The sequence below is a fragment of the Vicugna pacos genome, chromosome 33 (genome assembly GCF_048564905.1).
Source record: "Vicugna pacos chromosome 33, VicPac4, whole genome shotgun sequence".
NCBI lineage: Eukaryota > Metazoa > Chordata > Mammalia > Artiodactyla > Camelidae > Vicugna > Vicugna pacos.
This window is the reverse complement of record NC_133019.1, coordinates 1,671,629-1,693,467: the sequence shown is the minus strand read 5'-3', so window position 1 is coordinate 1,693,467 and position 21,839 is coordinate 1,671,629. Positions and strand designations below refer to the sequence as shown.

Below are 21,839 nucleotides of genomic sequence, written 5' to 3'. Positions count from 1 at the left end.
GAGGGCAAAGAGTTTGGGAAGATGAGCAAAATGAGATGCCTCTTAACGTCTGGGCATGAATTGATGAAAACTTGGAATTTTTTGAATGTCTGCATCATGGGTATATTCCTAGAGGAGGAGAAATAGAAATAACAGAGAACTGCCCCACATGCCCTGCAGTGCTTAAGCCTTCCCTCGAGGCCGCTCTCCACGGCGCCCTGCTCTAAGCCAGTCCCAGGGGCTGACGGCGCCTTCAGCTAAGAGGGCTGAAGGGGCGGCCAAGGTGGGCAAGACTTAAGTGGGCCTTTCCTGTTACGTGAGGAGCTTCTGGGCGAAAGTGGAAATTTTCCTGCCAGTGGTGGTGTCTGAGCATGAAACACGCAGCTCCCGCCCAGCTCCCGTGGCAAGTCCCCGTCCCGCCATCACCCTGGCGGCTCCGTTTCCATCTCCTGCCCCCAGCTGTTCTCGGTCACCCCCCTCCGGCCTCCTCACTCTCCCCACCCCTCCCTTTGGGGAAGCTGCCCTGTGCAGGTAGGAAGCGCTGGCTTCTCAGCCAGGTGGACCTGTCCCTGACCCCCAGAGGACTGACCCAGCCTCCCCCCCTCACCCCCGGGGTCAGTGAAGGATTGTTGAGAGTATTAAATCAAATTAAATATGTGAAATACTTGGCAAGTAGAAGGCCTTCAACAGATGAGAACTCCCCTCCCTTTTCTATTTCCCTGGGGGAGGAGCAGACAGACAGACAGACACAGTCACAAAGGACCTCAGCCCGCTGCCTTCACCGAGGGCCTCTGTGCCCTCGCGTCTGGAGGAAGGCGTCCAGAGCGAGGTGTGGGCAGGGGTGGCTCCTCCTGAGGCCTGGAGTTGTCCGTCTCTCCCCGTGTCCTCACAGTCTTCCCTCGGGGTGTGTCCAGGTCCTTTCTCCTCCTCTGGCAGGTCACTGGTCACTCTGGGTCAGGGCCACTTCGATGGCTTCATTTTACCTTAATCACCCTTTAAAGGTCCCATCTCCAAAATCAGTCACACTGTGCACATCCTTCCCCGTTCAGGGCTCCACATGAACATGAGCACAGAGGGCACCGTGCAGTCAATGACACCAGTCACTGCCTGTCCTCTGCCTCCCAGGGTTGCACACTCTGTCTGACTCCTGCCCGGTTGGTGCCCGTGACACAAAGGACAGGGCCTGAAGGAGGTGACGCCCAGCCCGCCCGAGGCCACCATCCTCAGGCTCGGAGACCCTGGGCACGATGTCTGGGAGTCTGAGCTGTGGTTTCGCGGGGTCCGCACGACGAGAGCACGGGTAAAGATGGGGAAGGGCTCGCTGGCCTTGGGGGGGGCGGTAGCGGCGGGGCGGGGGGGGGCCGTCCTGGGCCGCTCTGCGGGATGGTGGGAGGAGCAGGAGGCAGAACCAGGGGCGCTCTCTGCTGCCCCCCCGCCCTCCTTGCGCTTTTCCCCCTAGCCTGCCCGGCCTCGCGCCTTCCCAGCTCCTCGCTGCCTCCCGCTGGACCCCGGCTCTCTCAAGAGCCATCACAGCAGTGTCCCCTCGGGCCACCTGCCCCTTGCAGTACTGGACCTTGACCCTCCTCTTCCCTTGGGCATGACCTGGGAGCCGCCCTGGCTTGTCACCCCCCCACCTCCTCCTGTGACCCCAGGAGCATCGGAAGCTGCTGCTCTGAACCCTCCTGTGTCTCTCTCCTCACCTTTATTGAAAAAAGTGAAATAGTCTTTTTCTTGTTATTTTTGGTATCACTGGGGCTGCAGGTTGCTTTTAGCCATTCACCAACTGAGCCCCCAGCCTTTGGGCTGTTATGAACAAAGGAGCGACAGGCGCGTCATGCCAAGGTCTGTGGGCAGACATGGTCTGGTTTTCCTTTGGTGAATACCCAAGGGTAGGACTGCCGGGTTGTATGGTAAAGCATTTGTTTTACTTTATTAAAAACTGCCAAACCACTTTCCAAAGCGGATGGACCATTTTATATCCTCACCAGATTCGGACCAGAGTTATTATTCTGTGTTCCTGTGAACATTTTGTATTTTAGAGTTTTTTCATTTTAGCCACTTGATAAGGGTATAGTGGTAACTCAGTCTGCATTCTTCTCGCCTTTTTGAGCCTCTTTAAAATCGCTGTATACATCCTGAAGACAATGGAGCGGGAGTCTCTTGGTCCAGGAGACCGTCCTTCTCCATCACAGCCCTGACCCGGGGGCCCGCCCTCTGCCCACTCCTGGCCGGGCTCAGGTGCAGTCAGGTGTGGCCGCGGTGTCACCTGAGGTTGCTTTGCGGGGTGCCAGGGCACCACCGCCTCCCTTCCCCCTGCTTCTTCTCGACCGTCACCTCCAGCGGCTCCCCTGGGATCAAATTTGCAAAACGTGTTCAGCTCGTGGGCCCAGCGGCTGCGGAGGAGCTGATTTATTCTTGAGAGCACATCTCCTTCCTCAGGAAGAAATGAATCTTCCCGCCCCCCTCCTGGCCCTGCTGGCTGCCAGTCCTCCAGCTGTCGGCCTCCGTCCTGGCCGTGACAGATGACTCCCGCTCCTCGGGGTCCTTACAATTCAGGGCACAGTCCACCCTCTTGTCGCTGGTACTCCTGCTGATGCAGCCACTCCGGCTAATCCCGCTGCAGCCTGAGACCAGCGGAGCTGCGCTCAGGGTGGCCACGGGTGGGCAGTGCGGAGGGACAGCGGCAGCCTGTGAACCTTCCCCAGGGAGGAAGACCCCCGCCCCAGGGGCTCTCCCGGAGACTTGGCTGCAGGGTGACACCCGCCCATTGATCAGCACCTTCAGTGTGAGTGTCCGGGTCCTGCGAACTAACAGCTTCTGACACTACACAGCGTTCTCCAGTTTACAGAATGCTTCCACATGTCTAAAATATTTAAGCTAACCTGTAAAACGTAGGGTAGGTATATTCATGCCCCCTCATTTCAAAGGGAACATGGGAAGCAGCGTTCTCCAGACTGCACAGTGACCAGCTAGACCTGAGACTAGCCAGGTGACTGACCCTGCAGGGCGTCCCTGCCCGTCTCAGCAGGCTGTCGCTCTGGGTCCATCGCAAGGGAAGTGGCTACACTGGTGGCTGGCCTTTCCAAACAGGCTTGTGCTCCTGGTGCCTGCTTGGCAGGGGGCCTGGTCTGAAGGACTGGAAGACGAAAAGGAAGGAGGAACACAGAAGTGCTGCCAGGGAAGACACTGGGAGAGAGACAGCAAAATCACCTGTGCTCCACAGTCCCCACTGCCGCCACCACCAACACAACGGTCGGTTTTGGCCGCTGGTCATGCTCCCTGTTACGTCATGTGTCTAGAACTTTTCATACCTCACTGCCACGTCTGAGGAAACTCGGCACTCAGTGGCTCTCCCCTGGGCACTCCTGCTAGGGGACATGTGGATATGGGAGGGGGTGCCTGGTTGTCAGAATGACCCTCTCCTGGCACCTAGGAAAGTGGTCCAGAGACCCTGTCCATCAGCACTGCACAGGGCAGTCCCACCTGGAGGTGAAGCCACCTGACTCCCTGGAGCGTCACCGCTGAGGGGCACGGCACATTTAAGAGGCTTTGACACTGGTCCGTGGACGCTGGGAGCCTGGATGACAGCCTGCTCTATCTTCCCCGTGTGTCTGACTATCTATCCTTCCTTGGAGATACTTTGCTTCTTCGGTGCTGTGTCCCCCTTACTCCTGAAATGACTCAACCTTGGAACAGCCCCCCACACCTAGTACGTGGACAAGGACTTCCTCCATTACATTCCTCCTTAGTGTATATTTAGTCTTTAGAGTCTAAACCGTTAGAGACTGTCAGGCGGCTGAAGACAGAGAAGACGCTGTCGAAGGGCCCTGGGTCATTCCTCCTCCTCGTCAGACCCATCTGTCTCCACAGTTTTAAGCCCTGGAGGCGAGGTCAGTCTCAGTTCTGTTTGGTGCAGAGCTGAGTGTTTTTCTCACGTGCAAACAGTGGTGCAGTGATGATGGTCAGGGTCAGAATCATGATTCCTGCACGTGGAATATGCCAATAAGCTTCCAGATGCCTAATGTTCACAAGGTACAGCATGAAAAACGGAAGGAACGTGGAGCTTGTGGCTCTGATGTGCTGTCTGGGGACACCTCCCCCCGCTAATGGAGAGGAGCCTTCTTGGACCAGCACGGGGCCGAGCATCAGGCTGGGCATGCACGTGACCGGGCAGAGGGCCCTCGAGCGTGTGTGTGTCACACTGCGAGTGCATAGGAGGTTGAAGTTCTGTGCGTTCCTGAGGGGGAAAGAACCCATCTGGTTTATAAGGAAAAAAATAAACCACTAAAAAGACCTGAAAAGGGATCTGAGAGGCTGGACAACGCCTGGAGGACGGCGTTACAGGAAGTCAAGTGCAGACGACTCAGGGCCTTGTGATTCCACGCCTGCTCCCCAATATAGAGCATCTGAAAAATTGACTCGAAGGGGAATAAGTGGCAAACCAAGTATTTTGCTGAAGAAAGAAAGAAAAGGTGCCTGGTGAGCGTGCATGCAAGTGTGTCCATAATCTAAAAGTGGATACATTTATGACTTGGGGTCTGTGCACATCCCCAAAAAGCGTGCACAGGCATACGCAACTGTGGAGACACACCCAGTGTCTGGGGATGTGTTTGGCGTACACGTGTCTGTTTGGAAGAGTACAGAAGGATGACCGGGGCCATTAGCCCGAGAAGCATTTCTGCAGCTGATGGGGGCAATGTGCGCTATCCCTGGGGACAGGACTGTCTGGAAGTAAGCTTTCCGTTACTTCGTGCTTTGTGAGATGTAATCTCCTCTCTTGTCAAAAACCAGTGAGCACTGTGTGCCCTGCACGGAGCTTAGCACCAGCGTTCCTCTGGGAGTTGAAGCACATAGTTCGCCAGCCCGCGGACCACAGGGCGGCCGCAGCACAGCATGGAGAACATGACTGTCCACGGAGCCCGGGGCCCAGAGGGCTGTGAGCGCCCCAAGAGTCCCCAGACGACGGGAGGGGGCCCCGCGCTCCTCGGCGCACAAGGCCCCAGGTGTGCTTACAGGGCAAGTTGGTTTTAAGAAGCTGGAAATCACGGGGACGCCCGGGGTTCGGACGTGAGGTGAGACGCAGGAGGCTTGGCACCAGCGCTGCGCCGCGCACGTCGCTAGCTGCTCTGTTGGCCACGTTTGCAGCGAGCGTTTCCATCAGTTACAGCGCGTGCGTAGATTCACGTGTGCACCACCTGCGGAACTGGCCAGAAGACACCGCAGCCCTCACCCCGGGGCAGCAGTCGTTCTGTAATCAAGCCCTTGCCTCTCTCTGAACCTGTGCTGTTCCGATTCCATGAATTCTGTGCGTCTGCTTTCAAGTTCGCTGACTCTTTACTCTTTAATCTCCATTCCACTATTGAGCTTCTCCAGTGAACATCTAAAATGCAGTCCTAAATATTTCTCTGTGTTCATCGTTTATGGCTTCTAGTTCTCTATTGGAAATTTCTACTTTCATATTCATTTCGAGGGTGCTCGCTGTTACTCCGCGAGGCATAGTTACGCTCGTGGCTTCAGCGTCGCTGCCACTTGCACCATGAAGGCCTCCGCAGGGTTGCTTTCTGTTCATTGTCTTTGCTCTTGTGAGCTGTTTGGTGTTCCCTTGTTCTCCGTGTGATTAGTCAAGTTGGAGTTTATTCTGCACATCTTGAATCATGTGTTTGTAGACTCTTGATCCTGCTAAAATCCTTTGAGAATATACCCAGAGGTAAAATCGGCTTTTCCGCCAGCCAGTGAGTCCAGCTGGGTCCACACCACAGTCTTGATCGCCCTGCTGCTGGCTGTGGTTCCCATGTCAGTTCTGCTTTCAAAGTCTTGGCCATGTTATTAAGATGCATCCTCCATTGGCCAGCGAGGTGGCGGTGGTGGAGGCGTACACGATAGTCTAGCGCTCAAAGCGTTTGCTGTGCTGTTTTGGGTGAGTACCACACAGGCTCAGGGTGAGCCTGAGATTTCAGACATGTTTTTTGAGCTCCCTTCTCTCAGTGACTTCCTCCTACACTCCAGCTCCCGTGGGTCCCGTCTCCCGCCCTCCGCCTGGAAAGCAAAAGCTTTAACCTCCCGTTAATGCTCCTCACTCCTCGGGACTGAGTCAGCCTCCAGGGCAGCGCAGGGACAGAGAAGAAAGAGCAGAGAAAGGCGTAGCTGAAATGCCTTCACATTTTTCAGGCTACAGGGGCCCTGTCCCTTGGTTCCGCTGGTCACAAAGAAAGGTTTGGGGTTTGGGGTTTGGGGATGGTTTGCTTGTTTCTGGTTTTGTTCCTCAAGCTTTAGCTGGGCGCTGCTGCTCCCGCCACGGCTGCTGCTCCACAGCTTCCGGACTGAGGCTCAGCCCCGGGCAGGGCCGAAAGGGAGAAGGGGGACAGAACAGGCCGCAGCAGCAGGAACAAAAAGCCATGTCCCTCATTCTCTCCATCTTGTAAGCTCTTCTCTCCCCATCCTCAGACCCAAGGCAGCGGGCTCGCCTGGACACTTTTCCAGTTGGTATCTGCTGCATGGCTTTAGAATTCTGGCTGCTCTGAGTCGAGAAAGACAGGAGGAAAAATACCAGAACACTTACCACGGTGGTGTTCCTCCCTCAGGCTTTGGCTTCCCTCCCCAGCTCAGCTTCCGCTGTTTTCTTTTCAAGTGCTCAGATTTCTTTCAGTGTATTTTGTGTAACTGCAATGAGCAGGAGAGATTGGGCAAGCTGTGTTTTATTCCTTCTTAACCAGAACCGCAGTGTAGTAGAGAATCAGTGATTAAATCAGTCTGATTTGTTTTTGGTCATCGCCGTGCATGTGTAACTTTAAACAATGTCTGTGAACAGACACCCCACTGCCCTGCGCTTGACAAACCATTGATATAGAAAAAATGGAAGCTGGGGATGGCAGGGAGTGTGGCTAGAGTCAGGTGTGTGTCTCGTGAGTTATCCGATAATTAACTAGGGGCACACTTCTTCATCTGGGGGCTCCGAGTGTGCATTTGGATATAGATGTATTACTTTCATAGACCCTGTCCGTAAAAGTATAAACAAAGAATGGATGTAAACTGAAAATTCATCGGGTGATACTTTTATCCATTTATTCATTTAATAACTATATACCGTGAATAACTATACGCTACGGATACAGAAATGTTGCCTGCCATTGATGCGCTTTTAATCTGAAGGGAGAAACAGGTCAATGGGCGACCTGTTCAACATGATGCAACAAGCGTTACCACAGGAGGAGCACGAGGGCTTTGGAGTGGACGGTGAAGGCTGTCATCCCAAGGGCACCAGGAGGCTGAAGGCAGGGGTCTCGGAGGCGATGAGGTCTCAGCTGTGACCCCAAGGAGGAGGAGGGGACAGTGTCAGAGGCAAGGTGCTGCAGGTGACAGAGCGAGTAAAGCCAGGGACAAAACACAAGTGGACATTCTTCTGGAGCTTCTTCAGTGAGATTTGACCCAAGTGTGGAAATATATTAAGGGAAAAATGGTAAAGAAGGGGGAGGTCACGATGGGTCACACGGGAGTTGATGCTGAGTTTGGCTGACTTGGTCAGAGGCCCCTACCTACCTAATAGTATTACTGAAAATAACACTGTTTTCATAAGGTGAAATAGATAATACCTGTGAACAAATTTTGTGGGGCCTTTAGAAAGTCAGAGGCTGCTTCAGTAGTCTCCAAAGTATAAGGTAATTCAGGCAAAAATAGGGAGAAGATGTTAGATTCAAGATACATTACAGAAGTAGAATCAATGAGACTTAATGATGGATTTAGTATTATGGTCAGGGAGACATAAGTGTTGAGAATGAATTCCAGAGTTTTTGAATTGAGCAATTTGGTCAATAAAGGTGCTATTTGTTGAAGAGAAAAACTGAAGGGGAATAAAATTTGAGGGAGAAAATCAAGAACCCCATGCTGGGGGTGTCACCTTCGGGATGTCCGAGACTTCCAAGTGACCGTTTCAGGTAGGCCAATGCATATATGAGTCCAGGGCTCACGAAAGAGAAATGGGGTGGAGATATAAATTTGTGTGATTGCCATATATGTGGATGTACAAAACTGAGAAATGTATGACATTTCCTGGGAAGTTATCGTGCAATAAGAAAAGGAAAGAATGCTTAGGACAGGCTCAGAAGAATCCCAATACACAGAGGCTGGATTAAATGGGAGAAGCCAGGAAAGGAGACTTTGAATGAGTGTTCAGAGAGGTAGATGGAAAACTAGGAGAACGTGGCATGAAAGAAGCCAAGAGAAGACCATGTAAAGGAGTTAGCTGTCAATGGCGTGGATCACTGCCCAGGAGTCCCTTAAGAAAACACTAAAATGCTTAGGATGGATTTGGCAACCTGGCAGCCCCTCGGTGACCTGGGCATGAGCGGGTTCGGTGGAGCAATGTGGGCAGAAGCTCGACTGGGCTGATGGAGGTACCACTGTGGGGTGAAGGATTCTCCACAGCACATTTGGACAATACTTTCAAGGAGTGTGGCTGTGAACAAGGCCTGAGAAGTATGGGTCATTGGAGAGGAGAGGTGTCAGGGCAGAAGTTTACAAGGTGAGAAAACCTGGGTGGGTCACAGCTGGACTAAGACCGGAAGAGCAAGCTGACACACATGTCTAGAGTAAAGTCAATCGGTGGGACTGCCCAGAATATGTTTTTTTAAAATAATAATTACTAAAAAACCTAGGAACTGAGAACAGAGTGGTAGTTACCAGGGGCTAAAGATGGGTGTTGGCAGGGTGGGAGAAAGGGGGTCAAAAGGTAGAAACTTCTAGTTGTAAAATAAATGAGACCTGCAGTGTCACGTGCAGCACAGTGACCACAGTTGACAACACTGGCTTGCGTTTTTGAAAATTGCCAAGATAATGATCTTAAAATTTCTCATCACAAGAAAAAAGACTCCTCACTGTTTATGGGGATGGGCGTTAACTAGTCTTACTGTGGTGATCACCTTGTGATCCACACAAATATTGAATCATCATGGGATACACCTAACGCTTCTGTAATATTACGTGTCATTTATACGTCAACTCAAAAGAAAACCTGAGGAATAAATAGACCAAGATCTAAACAGTGAGAGGAGAGCATCCGTGGAGAGTCCGGCAGAGCAAAGGCAGATGAAGGTGTGGGAGAGAGGGGAGGTGACTGACGGGGTGAGGCCCTCGAAAGGTGAGGCGGGAGAAACTCGCAGAGCAAAGGAGGAACCGGCTTTTGGTGGGAGGGGAGAGAGACGGCTGTTCTGTGAGGCAGCTAGGGCAGCTCAGGAGCGGAGGTGAAGACCTGGGGGGTATTTTCCAGTGAGTGATTCCAGTGACAGGTCACAAAGTCTACAGAGGCTTCCAGGCTTGAAACATTTGTGTGGCCTTTCACAGACGACGTCTGCCCACCCTGTTCTGGGGGGTCAGTCATGAGGGTCCCGGGGAGGAGGGTGGTTCCTCAGGCCGACGCCGGGGTCTTGGGCGCATCATGGGATGCTCGTGGTGTTCAGGCCAGCTGTTCCCACGAGGCTTCACACAAGACTGGTTATGGCTGACCATTCCTGCGGGGCCGACAGTGGCCTCGAGCTTTGATGACAACGTAGTGGGCATGGGAGCGCGCTTCTGATTTCCTGCACGGCTGGGTGACTGCCTTTAACAAACACTAGCCTTCTGCCTGCTTTTTGTGTTTGACGTGTAACTGTATCATCTGCTCATGCCCTCCCCTGCTCCTGCTCCCCTCCCTCTGCCCCTCTCTCTCCCTCCCCCCACCACTGCCAGCCTTTCTTCACCAGCCGCTGACTCCACTGACTGACTCACGAGCCCCTGTCCCTCCCGCACTGCACCGTGGAAGGAGCCGGTCAGGTCTTGGAGGTGGCAGTCAGTCTCCTGAAGTCGAGAAGCAGAACAGAAGTAACGAATCATTCGTGGCCCCTCAGTTATGATCGTTAGATTGTTCACTTCAAGGACCAATTTTCACTTTCGGCTGGTCATCAAACCAAAGCGTTCCTTTATCACATCCCTTGGAATTGTGGGAAAGGAAGAGCGTGCCTAGGCTGGACGCCAGAGGCCCTGAGCTGATGAGGACGCATGGAGTGGGGGGAGAGCTCAACGTGTCAGTTACAGGCAACGCTCTGGGGTCCTGAGAGGGACGGGGGGCAGGGAAGTCCTGAGCACGTGTAAGAACGAGGACATTTGTCCATCTTTGTGCATTTTAGGTGTCACCCCTCTCGGAGCAGGTGTCGGGGTTCCTCACGGAGGTTTTGATGCTGCAGCAGGGTATTGCCCTGTTAGGCCAAGTTCAAGTTCAAGCTCTTTCTTGCTTCTTCCACGTCCTCCATTGCCAGCTTCCGTGCTTTCATTGAGCTGCTTCGTGAGTGCCTGTTACAGTGTTTCTACTGCAGGGGCTGCCCGTTCTTCTGCTGAGGCCCTTTTTGTGTGGATCCCAGCATTTTTTCCCTGCCTGCCTATCCCAGGAAGGTAAAGGCCCTCATCACACTCCCGGCAATCAGTCCTTTACTAATTGCGACAGACAGAGCTGAATCACCAAGCTGATTCCACCCAGAAAAAAAAAAATGCAACCGTATGAATGATGACATGAGAAAGCTCTCTGAGAGACTTCTGATTAGATGCTTCTGACACATTCTAATTCGCTCGGAGGAGGCGGGGACACTAGCTACAAGAGCTTTGAACCAAGGGTATTTGTAGAGATGCCAAACCCGGCTCTTTTCTTTCTCTCTCCAGGTCTAGCTTTATGAAGGCTGTGTTCATCCCCCTAAAACTGTGGAATAAAATGCTGCAAACTTCGGAGACTTGAGAGGTCTCTTTATGTGTCCAATCCTTTATCAGAAAAAGAAAAAAAACTTAAAAGGTAGTTATCTGCTATTTTATTAAAAGTCACCAAAGAAGGTTTAAGTAGTTCATTATGACAGCTAGACCAGCCACCAAAGTGACGGTCCATTCATTCATTCCGTCTTTGACCTTTTTTGTTGCCTTCTCTGTGTTTAGCGCTGCTACAGATGGTGGAGATGCAGAAATAAATGTCCCTTCTCTCATAAATTTAAGGGGGTAAACCTATGTAATTACACAGCAATGCAGTGTGGTAGTGCAACACAGGAACAACAGCAAAAAAGTAAATAAAAAGTAAAAAAAAGTGATGCCTCTCTGGGTAGAGAGGAGGTAAGGAATTTTGATTTTCAAGAACGGGTTCCCAAAGGAGTGACCGAGAGCTGAGACGGTCCTGAAGGCGAAGGAGAGAGTGCAGGGCACAGATACACAGCCTAGGGTTTAGGAGCTTCCCTGGTGCACGTAGTGGGTGTGGGGAGAAAGGAGTCAGGCACAGAAGAATCTAGAGATGTTGGCAAGAGTCGGCTCAGAAGGAGCTTGTAAGCACCACGGCCAGGAGGAGGGGGCAGTGCAAGGTCTTAAGCAGGGGGAGGTGATTTTTATTTGTGGCCATTGTTTTGACAACGATCAATCTGAGACGGGAGGCGGCGGGGCAGTCAAGAGGGTATTGGAAGAATCCAGAGTGGAGGCGAGGGACGGAATTAACAGCTCGCGATGATGGGGAGAAGAAAATCGATTTGAAAACCCGAAGGGGGTAAAAACAGCAGGCCTGGTTGATGGACGGTGAGTAGTGAGCCAAAGGGGGAGAATCACACGTGACGCTTTTTTATCTAGGAGGAGGGGGAGCAGGCTCGGCCACCAGCAGAGGTCAGTGGACATGGGGGAAGAGCAGGTTTGAGGGGAAAGGAGGGGAGTCCGGCCCCGGGTGTCTGGGACGCACAGAAGTGAGGCGGTCAGCCAGCAGCCCCACCAGGCGCAGACGCAGAGCAGGGGCAGAGCTGGTAACTCAGGTGGCAGGACTGGGGTCTCAGAGCACAGACTGAGCCCGGAGAGGGGACAGAGGCAGCAGAGCGCTGGACCTCAGGGATGCATGACTCGAGGGTCGAGGGCCCCATGCCCCCTGGAGTCTGCTCCTTCTGACGTTCCTCTGCCGTCTCCCACGTGCCGCCCGGCACCTCTGCTCGCACCCCCCGTCTAACTCTCCGACCCCTCCTGTGAGGAGTGGAAACGTAGCCACACTTTACAACAAGGGCCCCAAGGCCCAGCGATGCAATCAAGGCTGCATAATTCCCAGGAGAAAGAGCCCTGATCAGGATTCAGAAACACCTGGTCTGTTCTGCGGAATCACGGTTGCCTTGTTTCCTCACATTGTGTTCCGTCCGGACGCAGGTGCGCCTGCCTCGGGTTGGCCCTCCCAGGAGCGGAAGGGGCAGAAGGAGCGTCAGCCGCGGAGCTGATGAAGGAGTAAATCAGGCCCTTCTGCGCGTGCCTCTCTCCGCGTCTCCCCGATGTGACTGATGGTCCACCTGTGTGCAGTGGGACCCTGGGATCGGAGGTGGGAGGCGGGCACGGACCGGGGGCAGGGCCTCGCACGTGCTCAGCCGGGGTGAGTCACCAGCAAGCAGCTTTGCTGGCGGAGAGATCTGAGAGCTATTTGCGGAAAGTTCTATCATGGTAAACATGTCCAAGGGCTGCGATCAGATACGGCGCACACAAGGCTTTCGGTCACGCCTCCCTTTCTCTCTGGGCCCAAATGATCCTACAGCATCAGGCTTCCTGCTGTCCCAGGGGCACGTCCACGTCGTTTTGTTCTCTTGTCCACGTGGGCTGCCTGTGTCCTGCCCAGGCTGACCGGAAGTGCAGGCAGGCAATCCCATCTCCAGGGCCGATGGGTGGGACCTTGCAGTTCCCTCTCCGGATCTAATCTGAATGTATTCATTAAGTTGTCTTAACCGGAGATGGGAGCCCACCCATCCCAGGTTGTTTTCCCTCTCTCTCTCTCCCCTCGAGAGGTCATTTTGTCACTGAGTGTCGGCCCCGTGGGTACAGTCACCAACACGAGGAATTCTTCAGCGGAGCCTCATTCTGCCCTGCACTGAGATCGCCCCCCACCCCTTCATTCTGCCCTGCAGCTGAGATCACCCCCCACCCCACTGAGTCCACCAGGCCTCTGGTTGGTGCCCAGAGGTCGTGGGTCTCAGGGGGGCGGATGGCACCCTGAACACTCCTTTCCTTTCATCCTAAGTCTTGGTGGGAGGAGAACCTCCCTCGTTTAGGGGAAAAAAAACTCCTTGGCCAGCGTATCTGTTCTTCAAAAGGAGGATTTACAAACCACTTCGCTCTCCACCCTCCACGACATCTTTAATGAAACATGCACAAGGCTGCACTTTACTTCTCGACTCATTTCTTCTTCCGACCATCCGTTGTATTTGGAGGAGTTCTCTGTTTTCTCTGTGCAGGGCTGGGGGCTGGTGGGGATTTGGTCCTGTTCCATCACTTGGGGGTGAACCACAGGACCACAGAAAGTGGATGTGCATCTTTTTGCATCCTGCGCGCCTTTTGGATCCCTCTTCAGAAGGGAGTGAATCTTTCGGTAGGGAAAACACATCCGCGTAGACACACGTGCGTGGTGTCATTTCCTGAGGTTCAGAAACCCCAGCGGGAGAGTTCGACAGCTCTCAGACTAAAAATTCCTGCTCTGAATCCAGAAATTGTCTTCCTGGCTCAGGTACAGACAGCCCTGCTTTTCCAAGGCAGTCCCGGACCAGGTGGCTCAGGTGACCCCCGGCAGGTGGACTTCGGACCACCTGTGCGCATGACGGAGTCAGGAGAACCTTAGCCCTGTAGGGGCTTCTTAAGTAGCATGAATTCCCTCAAACTAGTCTGGATCAGGAATTTCAAGGCAACCTTACATCCTGCAGTGCTCAGTGCCGGCTTCTGTCTCTAGAGATTTAGAGGAAGAGAGAGCAAACAGCCAACATATGGAGGGGATGTGACACCACGGGGTTCTATATTTATCCCTATCAATGTCTTTCAGATCAAATCGGCTGAGTTTACAAATCAAAAGCTGATTTCTTTATTTATCTTTAATTTTTTTTAGCAGCCATCAGCTGCACTACTGCAAATACCCAGGTTCCAGACGCCAAGCTGCAAACCCCAAACGCCCAGCTGTGTGCTTTCTGACTTGAGATCATCACCCGCAAGAGGGTCTGCACACAGCGCTGAGCTGACGGTGCTGGTGAACAGGCTGCGGCGCTCACACTCCAGGGCCCAGCCGGCTGCCGCGGCCACGGCTGCGGGGAGGACCCTGTCCCATCGTGAGGGGAGGGGCGGGCCTCAGAGGCACGCACGGCCCGGCTCAGCGCAGCGCAAGGGCTCATTTTCGTACAACTATGTTCTGGGCTGCGGCCCCTCCTTAATACAAAGCTAAAGGTTACTCCCAGGAAACCCCCCACTTGAAAAAGTAACGAGTTATTTCTTCTTTCTATAGACTCATAAGCTAATTAATGTGTTATGTTTCATGCATGTATATTCAAACATACACATATGTTTGGTTTCAACCATCAAATGAGTCTTTTTATTTTTTGGCCAAAGCCCCCTCAAAGGCCCTGGAACTTTATTTTGATGATGCTCCGTGTATCCTTCTCTTGGTGAACGTTGATGGTGATGACCTGAGACGTGTTTGCCCAACACGAGGTCCTGAAGATGGTCTCCACTCTTTAGAGGCTAGTGACAGCTGGCACGTTCCCATGCCACTTTTTAAGCTGGTGAAGTTTAAACTGTTTTCTTGTGTGCATTGCCTTTCCAAGAAAGACCTCATTCTTGGGAGAAGTCTTAGAATCACGGCAAAATTGAGCAGAAAATACAGAAACCCATATACCCCCTGCCCGCCCCTCCCACAGCACAGTGTCCCCCACCATCACACTCTCCACCAGAGCAGCACTTGTGTGACAGTCCATGAACCTACATTGACGCATCACTGTCACCCGAAGCCTACAGTTCATATGAGGGTTCACTTTGGTCTTATACAATCTGTAGGGTTTGACCAATGTGTAAGACGTGTACCCACCATCACAGGGTCGTACAGCGCAGGTTCTCTGCCCTGAAACTCCTCGGGGCTTTGTCTGTTCATTCATCCCTCCCCACTGACCCTTGGCGACCACTGGTCTTAATATACGTCAGCTCTGTGTTTTGCTAGTACGTGTACCTCTAGACAGATGGATGACGTGCAGGGAGGGCCACATCAGTTTATGTAATGTTTTATTGCGTCTCTAATTCCTGTTTGATGATGGGTTGATGTGAAGGTCTGAGGGACTCTCCCTTCTGTGTGCGGGACGTGGTACCAAACAGCTGTGACAGCCAGCCCCTAGGTGTCGGCCAGAAAGCTGAGGGAAGCGAGGAGCTAGGTTTGCAGGAGTGAGGGAAGTCCCTGCGCAGGAGACACGGCGCCGAGCCCTGCAGGGAGGTGGTGACCTAGGGGCACCGCGACGTTGTCGGCTCCTGCCCACCAGCACCCGGCTCGGAGGCTTCAGGAAGCTTGCTCTCGTCTCGTGGAGCGTCCAGCCTGCCCCGCTCCCAGCCTCGGCCCCTGTGTTTGCTGGGCCGTATTCTCATCGACCCACGGAAGCTGTACCTCAGTGAGGGGGCAGGAAAAAAGCAGGTTTGGGCCCTCCAGAACTTGCTTTCTGAAAGAGATCTTTTCAATTCACTCATCCTGGCAGAGATTGTCAGATGCTCCTTTCTGCCAGCCGTGCTCTCTGTGGCCAGAGGAAAGGTCAAGGAGGAAGACACACACGTGTTGAAATGCGTTTATAGCCTCTTATTCTCAGTTGTGAAATTAGAGCCGCTTCTTAAGCCCCCAGCTGTTCTCACGTGGGCTCTGCAGCTGCACCTGCCTTCTTAGAAGAAATGACCCTGAGAAATTGTACCCCTTATCAACCCAATCCTATTTTAAGTGAACAGAGTAGAGCTTTCCGCACATGGGATCTGTGGTGAAGCCTCTAGCGTTTATCGTTGTTAAGCCCCCCCAGAAAAGCGGAGATCTGATTATTCGTTCATTTGCACGATGAGACGTTCTTGTATCAACGATCCTGACTATTAAAAAGTGCTCAAGCTGCCTCGTGGTGTCAGCATTAGTAACCTTGATAGTCACCAGTTCCTGGGAGCCCACGACACGCCGAGGGCTTTGCAGGTACTTGCTTCCGTGGCGCTCACGGTAACCCTGTACGGTGGGGCCGCTTTCCCGTCATAAAGAAGAGGACTCTGAGGCTTGGAGAAGGGAGCTGTCAGCCAGTAGGATCTGCCGCCCCACCCCCACCACCGTGCAGACACGAGGGCCCCGCCCTGCCCACAGCACAGCCAGGGGCAGGCAGTGCGGGGCCGCCAGCCACCCTCCCACCGTTTTGCTCCAGCTGAATACCAGGCCCTCGGAAGCTAGTCTAGGTAGATAATTCAACGGTAATTACTGTCATATTTGGAAAGAATTTTAACACCGGTCATCTCACCCTGTTCCAGCAGCCACCGCTGTGTGGGTTTTGTGTGCCCCCAGCCTGACCCCGCAGCACAGGGCTGCCCAGTGCCCCCTTCAGATGGTTCCTAGGGCCCATCTGCCCGCCTGGAGAGCCTGGGCTTCCCTTCCGTTTCCCCTGCTTAGTTCTCAGAGCCCCCCCCCCATGCAGCCCCTCGCCACCCCCTCTGCAGGTAGGAGGAGAGTCGGGGTCTGTTCTGAAGCGGTGCTGGCTGCAGGCGCAGGGCCCCAGGCTGCGGGCAGCTCTCAGGCGGAGCCATGAGGGAGGCGGAGGGTCCCCAAGGACATTGGCAGGTGCTGACATTGGATCTCACAGCGCCACCACCCACCCCTAGTGTCTCCCGGGAGCACATCATCTGTAGCCCTGGCCCGACTGCTTTCTCCCTGAGGCCTCAAATCAGTGCCTTGGGCTTCCGAGGGCTGGTAGCAGTCACACCTCAGTCAGTGTCTCTGTGCACCAGACCTCCCAGCATCTGAGCAAAGCCATGTCTTCCTCCATGAAGCCCGTGACTTCCCGCGCTGGTCGGCTCGAAGCAAAGGTGCGCCGGCAGGACACCACGTGGCCGGCCCTGTAGGCGGCTCTCCCCTCCCGGGCTGGGCAGGAGCGTCCCGGTGCAGGTGTGGGGGTGGTAAGGGGAGCAGTGCCGCGCGCTCTGCTCTAGTGCTAGTCAGTGTTAGAGCTAAAGTTTTAAATGACCCTCCCAGCTCTCAAATTCCACAATTCTCTACTCTGTCTTGTCTTTTCCTTTTTTTTTTTTTTCAGTTTCTGGGGCCCAGTGATTTTTATCTCAGCTGGTCTGCACGCTGTAAAACTATGAAGCAAGGAGACAGCTGTGTCCGCTCCTCTGCGGTAGCCGCAGCTGTCCCCATGACGAGCTCGTGTCGCGTGTGATAAAATCGGTAATCACGGCTGGTGCTGTTTTCAGCTGTGAAGATTTTAAAGCCCAGTCTACGAACTCAGAGACTTGGGGTGCTCTTTCCCCGAGGAGCGCTGCTCACGCAGGGCGCTCTGTGTCCTTCGATTCGTTGTGAACTGCGTGCTGAGCTCAGCCCTCGGGAGAGAGTGAGTCTGCTTTGGGGGTCTGGGGGCAGACGTGAGCGTCACGTGTCCACCTGGCTTCATTTCCCTGCTTGGACTGTGAGGTTCCATCTAGTGAAACAGCAGTGCTCCTGAAAAGTTGGCTGGGAAACAAATTCTGATGGCTAAATCACACTTCCCCATTGATCTGCATTCTTAAATTAAGCATGCGTTCCCCTGAGGAAATAATCGGCCCCAAGATTAAATATACATTATACTAACCACTCGATAAACCTTTTAAAATCACTTATTTAAAGAAAGTCTTCTGTTAGGACACAAATAGTGGTATTTTTCAAAGTCAAGAAATAGAAATACTTTGCTAAGAGCAGTGGCCAGAGGTGGCGCTGTCTTGGGAGCAGAGCCACTTGAGGTTGGGTGAGCAAGAGTCCCCGCCTTTTTTTTTTTTCAATTAAATTTGGCCTGCCATTCTGAGTCTATCAGTCAATCCGTTGATTCACAAGAAGTTGACAAATTTCAGATTATGTGAACTACTCTTCCAGGCGCCTTGAGAGCCCGAGGTGTCCGGGACGTGGTCCCTGCCGTCAGAGTCTCAGGTGCACGGGAAAATAAGACAGTGCACATGGTGTGAAGAAACCACCGGAAGGCACATAATGGCTGCAGGAGCGGTGTGGGGACACTGGGACACCTGGCGTGCTGCCACTAGCCAACGTCGCACGTGAGAAAATACAGAACTGACCGAAGCCACTAAGTCCCAGACTTAGTTATACATGAGAATTTCCTAGTGAAATTATTAACACTCCTCATCCCAGGAGATTCTGATTTCGTAGGTGAGGGTGGGATCTAGCACTCTACATTCAGACGACTATTCCAGGCAGATCGACTGAAATCAGCCTATGTCCCAGCTCTGTTGACCTCTTTTCCCTTTTTATTTCTTCTAATGTTCTTTGTAAGTTCTCCATTCAAGTGATAAAGCCTCAATCACTTCATAGCCAGAGCACAAATGCTATTAAAGGAAAACTTTCCTTGAATCATGGACTCTTTAAATTGAGGTTTCAGTTTAGAGGGGGGTGTTTTTGTTTTTGGTTTTTGTTCACTTGTGTAAGCATTGCCTAAAGAAACCACATTTCTGGTGATCCAAAGTGTAATTTGTTCTGTGTACCCTGATTGTCTTTCTCTGCAGCGTTGCAATGTTTGCTTCTAGCTGAGGGAAAAAAAGAAAAAAGTATGTGGGAAAAAAGGTGACAATAATGACACTGAAAGCTAAAATATTTAAAGCATTTTACTGTATACAAATTACCTTTCATTTGCCTTTTCCAACTTAATCAGAGAGCAGACATAGAAAAATCTATGAGCAATGATTGCGCTTTTGGTCTGTGGAACACATGACAGTAAGATTAAGCTTCATTGGATTTTGCAGGATGGCTTAAGCGTAAACCCTCTCCCTCTGGTAACACTGACCTAGACCCGTGGAGAACATGAACCTTCCCCAGCTCTCAAGCCGTCTAACTTCCTTCCCTACATGAAACCGCCTGATATTAACACATTAAACCCCCCATACCCGAGCACACGTGTCCCCACAAAAGCTGGGTACGGTTTGATTGCGATTGCCCCACTACTTCCGTCCGTGACGGCGGTCCCCTCAGCTTCTCCATCTGGGCGCTCCTGTAGCAGGTGCCTCCAAGCTCGGGCCCTGTGAGTCCTACGGAGCTCACGCAAGAGCGTGGCCGGACGGCAGAATTAACGCGGACGCGTGGTCTCTCATCGCAGAGAAGAGACCCAGAGAACCCCGCGTCGTGTTGTGTCCTTGCTTTGAAGGTGCGGTGCACAGCCTCCCGGGGGATCTGAGGTCCTCCCAGTCACTGTTCCAACACTGGAGCTCAGTCCAAAAACAGCTGTCCGGAGCTAATGTATTCCCTCGTGTGACGGCACTGTTAATTTATAAATGACACTGGTAATCCGCGCTATTATTAATTTCAGATGGTGTAGGGCAAGCCTAATTAAAATATGACACCAACTGCCACACATATGTACCAAGGACCACCATTTAAAATTAATGGGGATATTAAGTGTGACACTGGTCTCGGCGATGCTCTGCACGGTAATTACAGCATTCCAGCAGGGGAGACCTGCCGAGCGCAGGCTTGAGGCTGGGTGCAAATAAACAAGGAGGACAAATAAAAGGCATCACCAACTCTCCATCCAAGCCCTTCCTCCTCATTTCCTTCGCCCTCCCTAAAACCGAGGTTAGTACTTTTCCCCCCAGGATGCTGTGGCTCCTGTGACGTGTGGACGGCGCTCGCTGGCTGGGACCGTGAGTCGCTGTGAGCTCCTGCTGGCTGTCCCCCCCACAGCCGGGATGTTTTGGTCCCATTTCTCACTCGTCAGCAGGTGCCTGGTCCTCCCTGTGAATTCAGTGACTCCCGCTCACTTGCGGTGATGGACATCGGCTGTCCTGTAACTCTCCTGTAGGTGGGAGGGGCAGGGAGCTTCTACATGGAGGGGCCGTGGGTCCCACAGGCCACGAAGATCGCTGGGAAAAGCTCAGGCTAGACCTAGTCCTGGACGGTGGCAGTGACTGGTCATGGCCCAGGCGTGCTGGCAGCGCTGGGCGGGTGGCGGTCCTTCTCTGTCGGAGAGCTGTTGTGTTGTGGGTCATTGTGCTGCTGCTGTCATTATCTTGACCAAAGTGGTGGCCTTAGCGACGTCACAGAGCACACACAGCCCTAGTGCACACACCGCTCACATCATGTCGGGTTCTCACTGTAGTCCTTTCCGTGCTCTGGCACAGCAGATACGGGGAGGGGGCTGTGGAGGGTGGGCAGGCAGCCCCCTGCTCCCCGTTCCGGTCATGCGGGGCCCCTCCTGCTGATACAGCCTCGCTGCGCCCGAGCCCAGGCCTCCGGGCAGTTACAGGGTCGCTCGCTCAGCAGCAGGGGGGCCGCAGGAGCGTTTCACGTGTGTGGCTCTCGTTTCTTCCTCCAAGCAGCCCTGTGAGGTGTTAGGACTGAATGTGAACTGACCCAGGGAAGACGTCTTCCGTTTGCTGGGGACAGTCTCTGCTTCTGCGTCTTGTCCCAGAATAACTGTTAACAGCACCTGCCTCACTCTCACAACTACCCCAGGTCACGTGAGACGCACCATCGCGCCGACCGTCTTCGTTTGACAGAAGAGGCAGGTGTCCCTGGATGTGCTCAGTTATGTCGCCGTCCACTCTCCGCAGGGCGGTCAGGCTCGGGGCGACTGGGAGAGAACGGTGGCGCCTGTCCTGTAGGCTGCACTGTCACGGTCCTTCCGTAATCACAGGCCCAGAGCCGGACCTCGGGCTGGACGTCGGGTGGGTACAGGGTTGCTATTATTACTCACAAGTCTTCAATGAGAGACGGAGTCTCAGGATGGGGACGTGGCCATGAGACTCACAGCCTCGTATTCCGGCTCCTTCCTGCTGCTGTGGGTGCGGGCGGGCTGTGCAGCCCCCCTTGTCGCCTTGTCTTCAGGATCTTGTACCCAACAGCTCCAGCAGCTCGAAGTTTAGAAAGTCGATTTCTGCTGATTTAACTGAGTGTCTAAATCAAAAAACAGAAATTTAAAATCATTTTATTAGTATTTCCACTTCCTTTCGTGGCTGTGTGTGTTGTGCATGTGTGCGTGCGCACGTGTCTGTGCGCGCGTGTGTCTGTGTGCGCACGTGTGTGTTGTGTTGTGTGTACGTGTGTGTGGTGTGTGTGTGTGGTGTGTGTGTGTGCGCGCACGTGTGCGTGCGATGGCCAGTGTGGCACTTTCAGCTGACGTGCGGTCTGGGACGCAGTCACCAGCTCTGCATCTCAAGGCTCGGGCTAGGTGACTCCTGAAGACCAGAAAGTTAACATTCACCCAAAGGTGCTTAGCTCAGATCCCGGAGCCTGACTGCTTGGTAAGATCCGGGCCGTGTAAATGTCAGAAATGTGAATCACTTATGGAGGACTGGTCATTCTCTGGGCACTGCCCTCGTCCAGGTCAGAACAGGAACATTCCAGCTGGTCCCCTGGGGAGCCAAGGAAAGGTGACGGTGGGGGAGGGAGAGGAGACGGCGGAGGGAGAGCAGGCGTCGCTCCCAGGAATCCGGACTTACAAGTGGCACAGTGCTCCGCAGACAGAACCAATTCGTGCTTGGTCGTCTAAGTTTATACCTTTGGTGTTTTTCCTCCTGCTGCACCGCACGCCGGCAGCTGTGGGCTTTGTGAGCGAAGACGAGTACCTGGAGATCCAGGGCATCACGCGGGAGCAGTCGGGGGACTACGAGTGCAGCGCCTCCAACGACGTGGCTGCACCGGTGGTCCGGAGAGTCAAGGTCACGGTGAACTGTAAGTCGTCTCCTGAACCCCCACCCTGCACGTGCGTCAGGGCCGCAGCGGACAGCTGGATCGGGGGGTGGGAACCGGTGCCGCATCGCAGGCCACTGCTGCTTCCAAGAGCAGCGAGTCCAAATGCTAAATTTAAAAATAGATATAAATTGGAACTGAAAGTAATTTA

At 53.3% G+C, this 21,839-nt stretch overlaps 1 protein-coding gene across 4 annotated transcripts in view; it reads left to right on the top strand.

The window, feature by feature from the left end:
- The window catches only part of NTM (neurotrimin), an 820,981-nt gene that overhangs the window by 777,274 nt on the left and 21,868 nt on the right, over nt 1-21,839 (top strand). For all 4 annotated transcript variants that reach the window (XM_072953798.1, XM_072953797.1, XM_072953796.1 and 1 more), the window contains one exon: nt 21,536-21,670. In XM_072953798.1, coding sequence (XP_072809899.1) covers nt 21,536-21,670 — 135 coding nt within the window. The remainder of the gene's footprint in view (nt 1-21,535; nt 21,671-21,839) is intronic.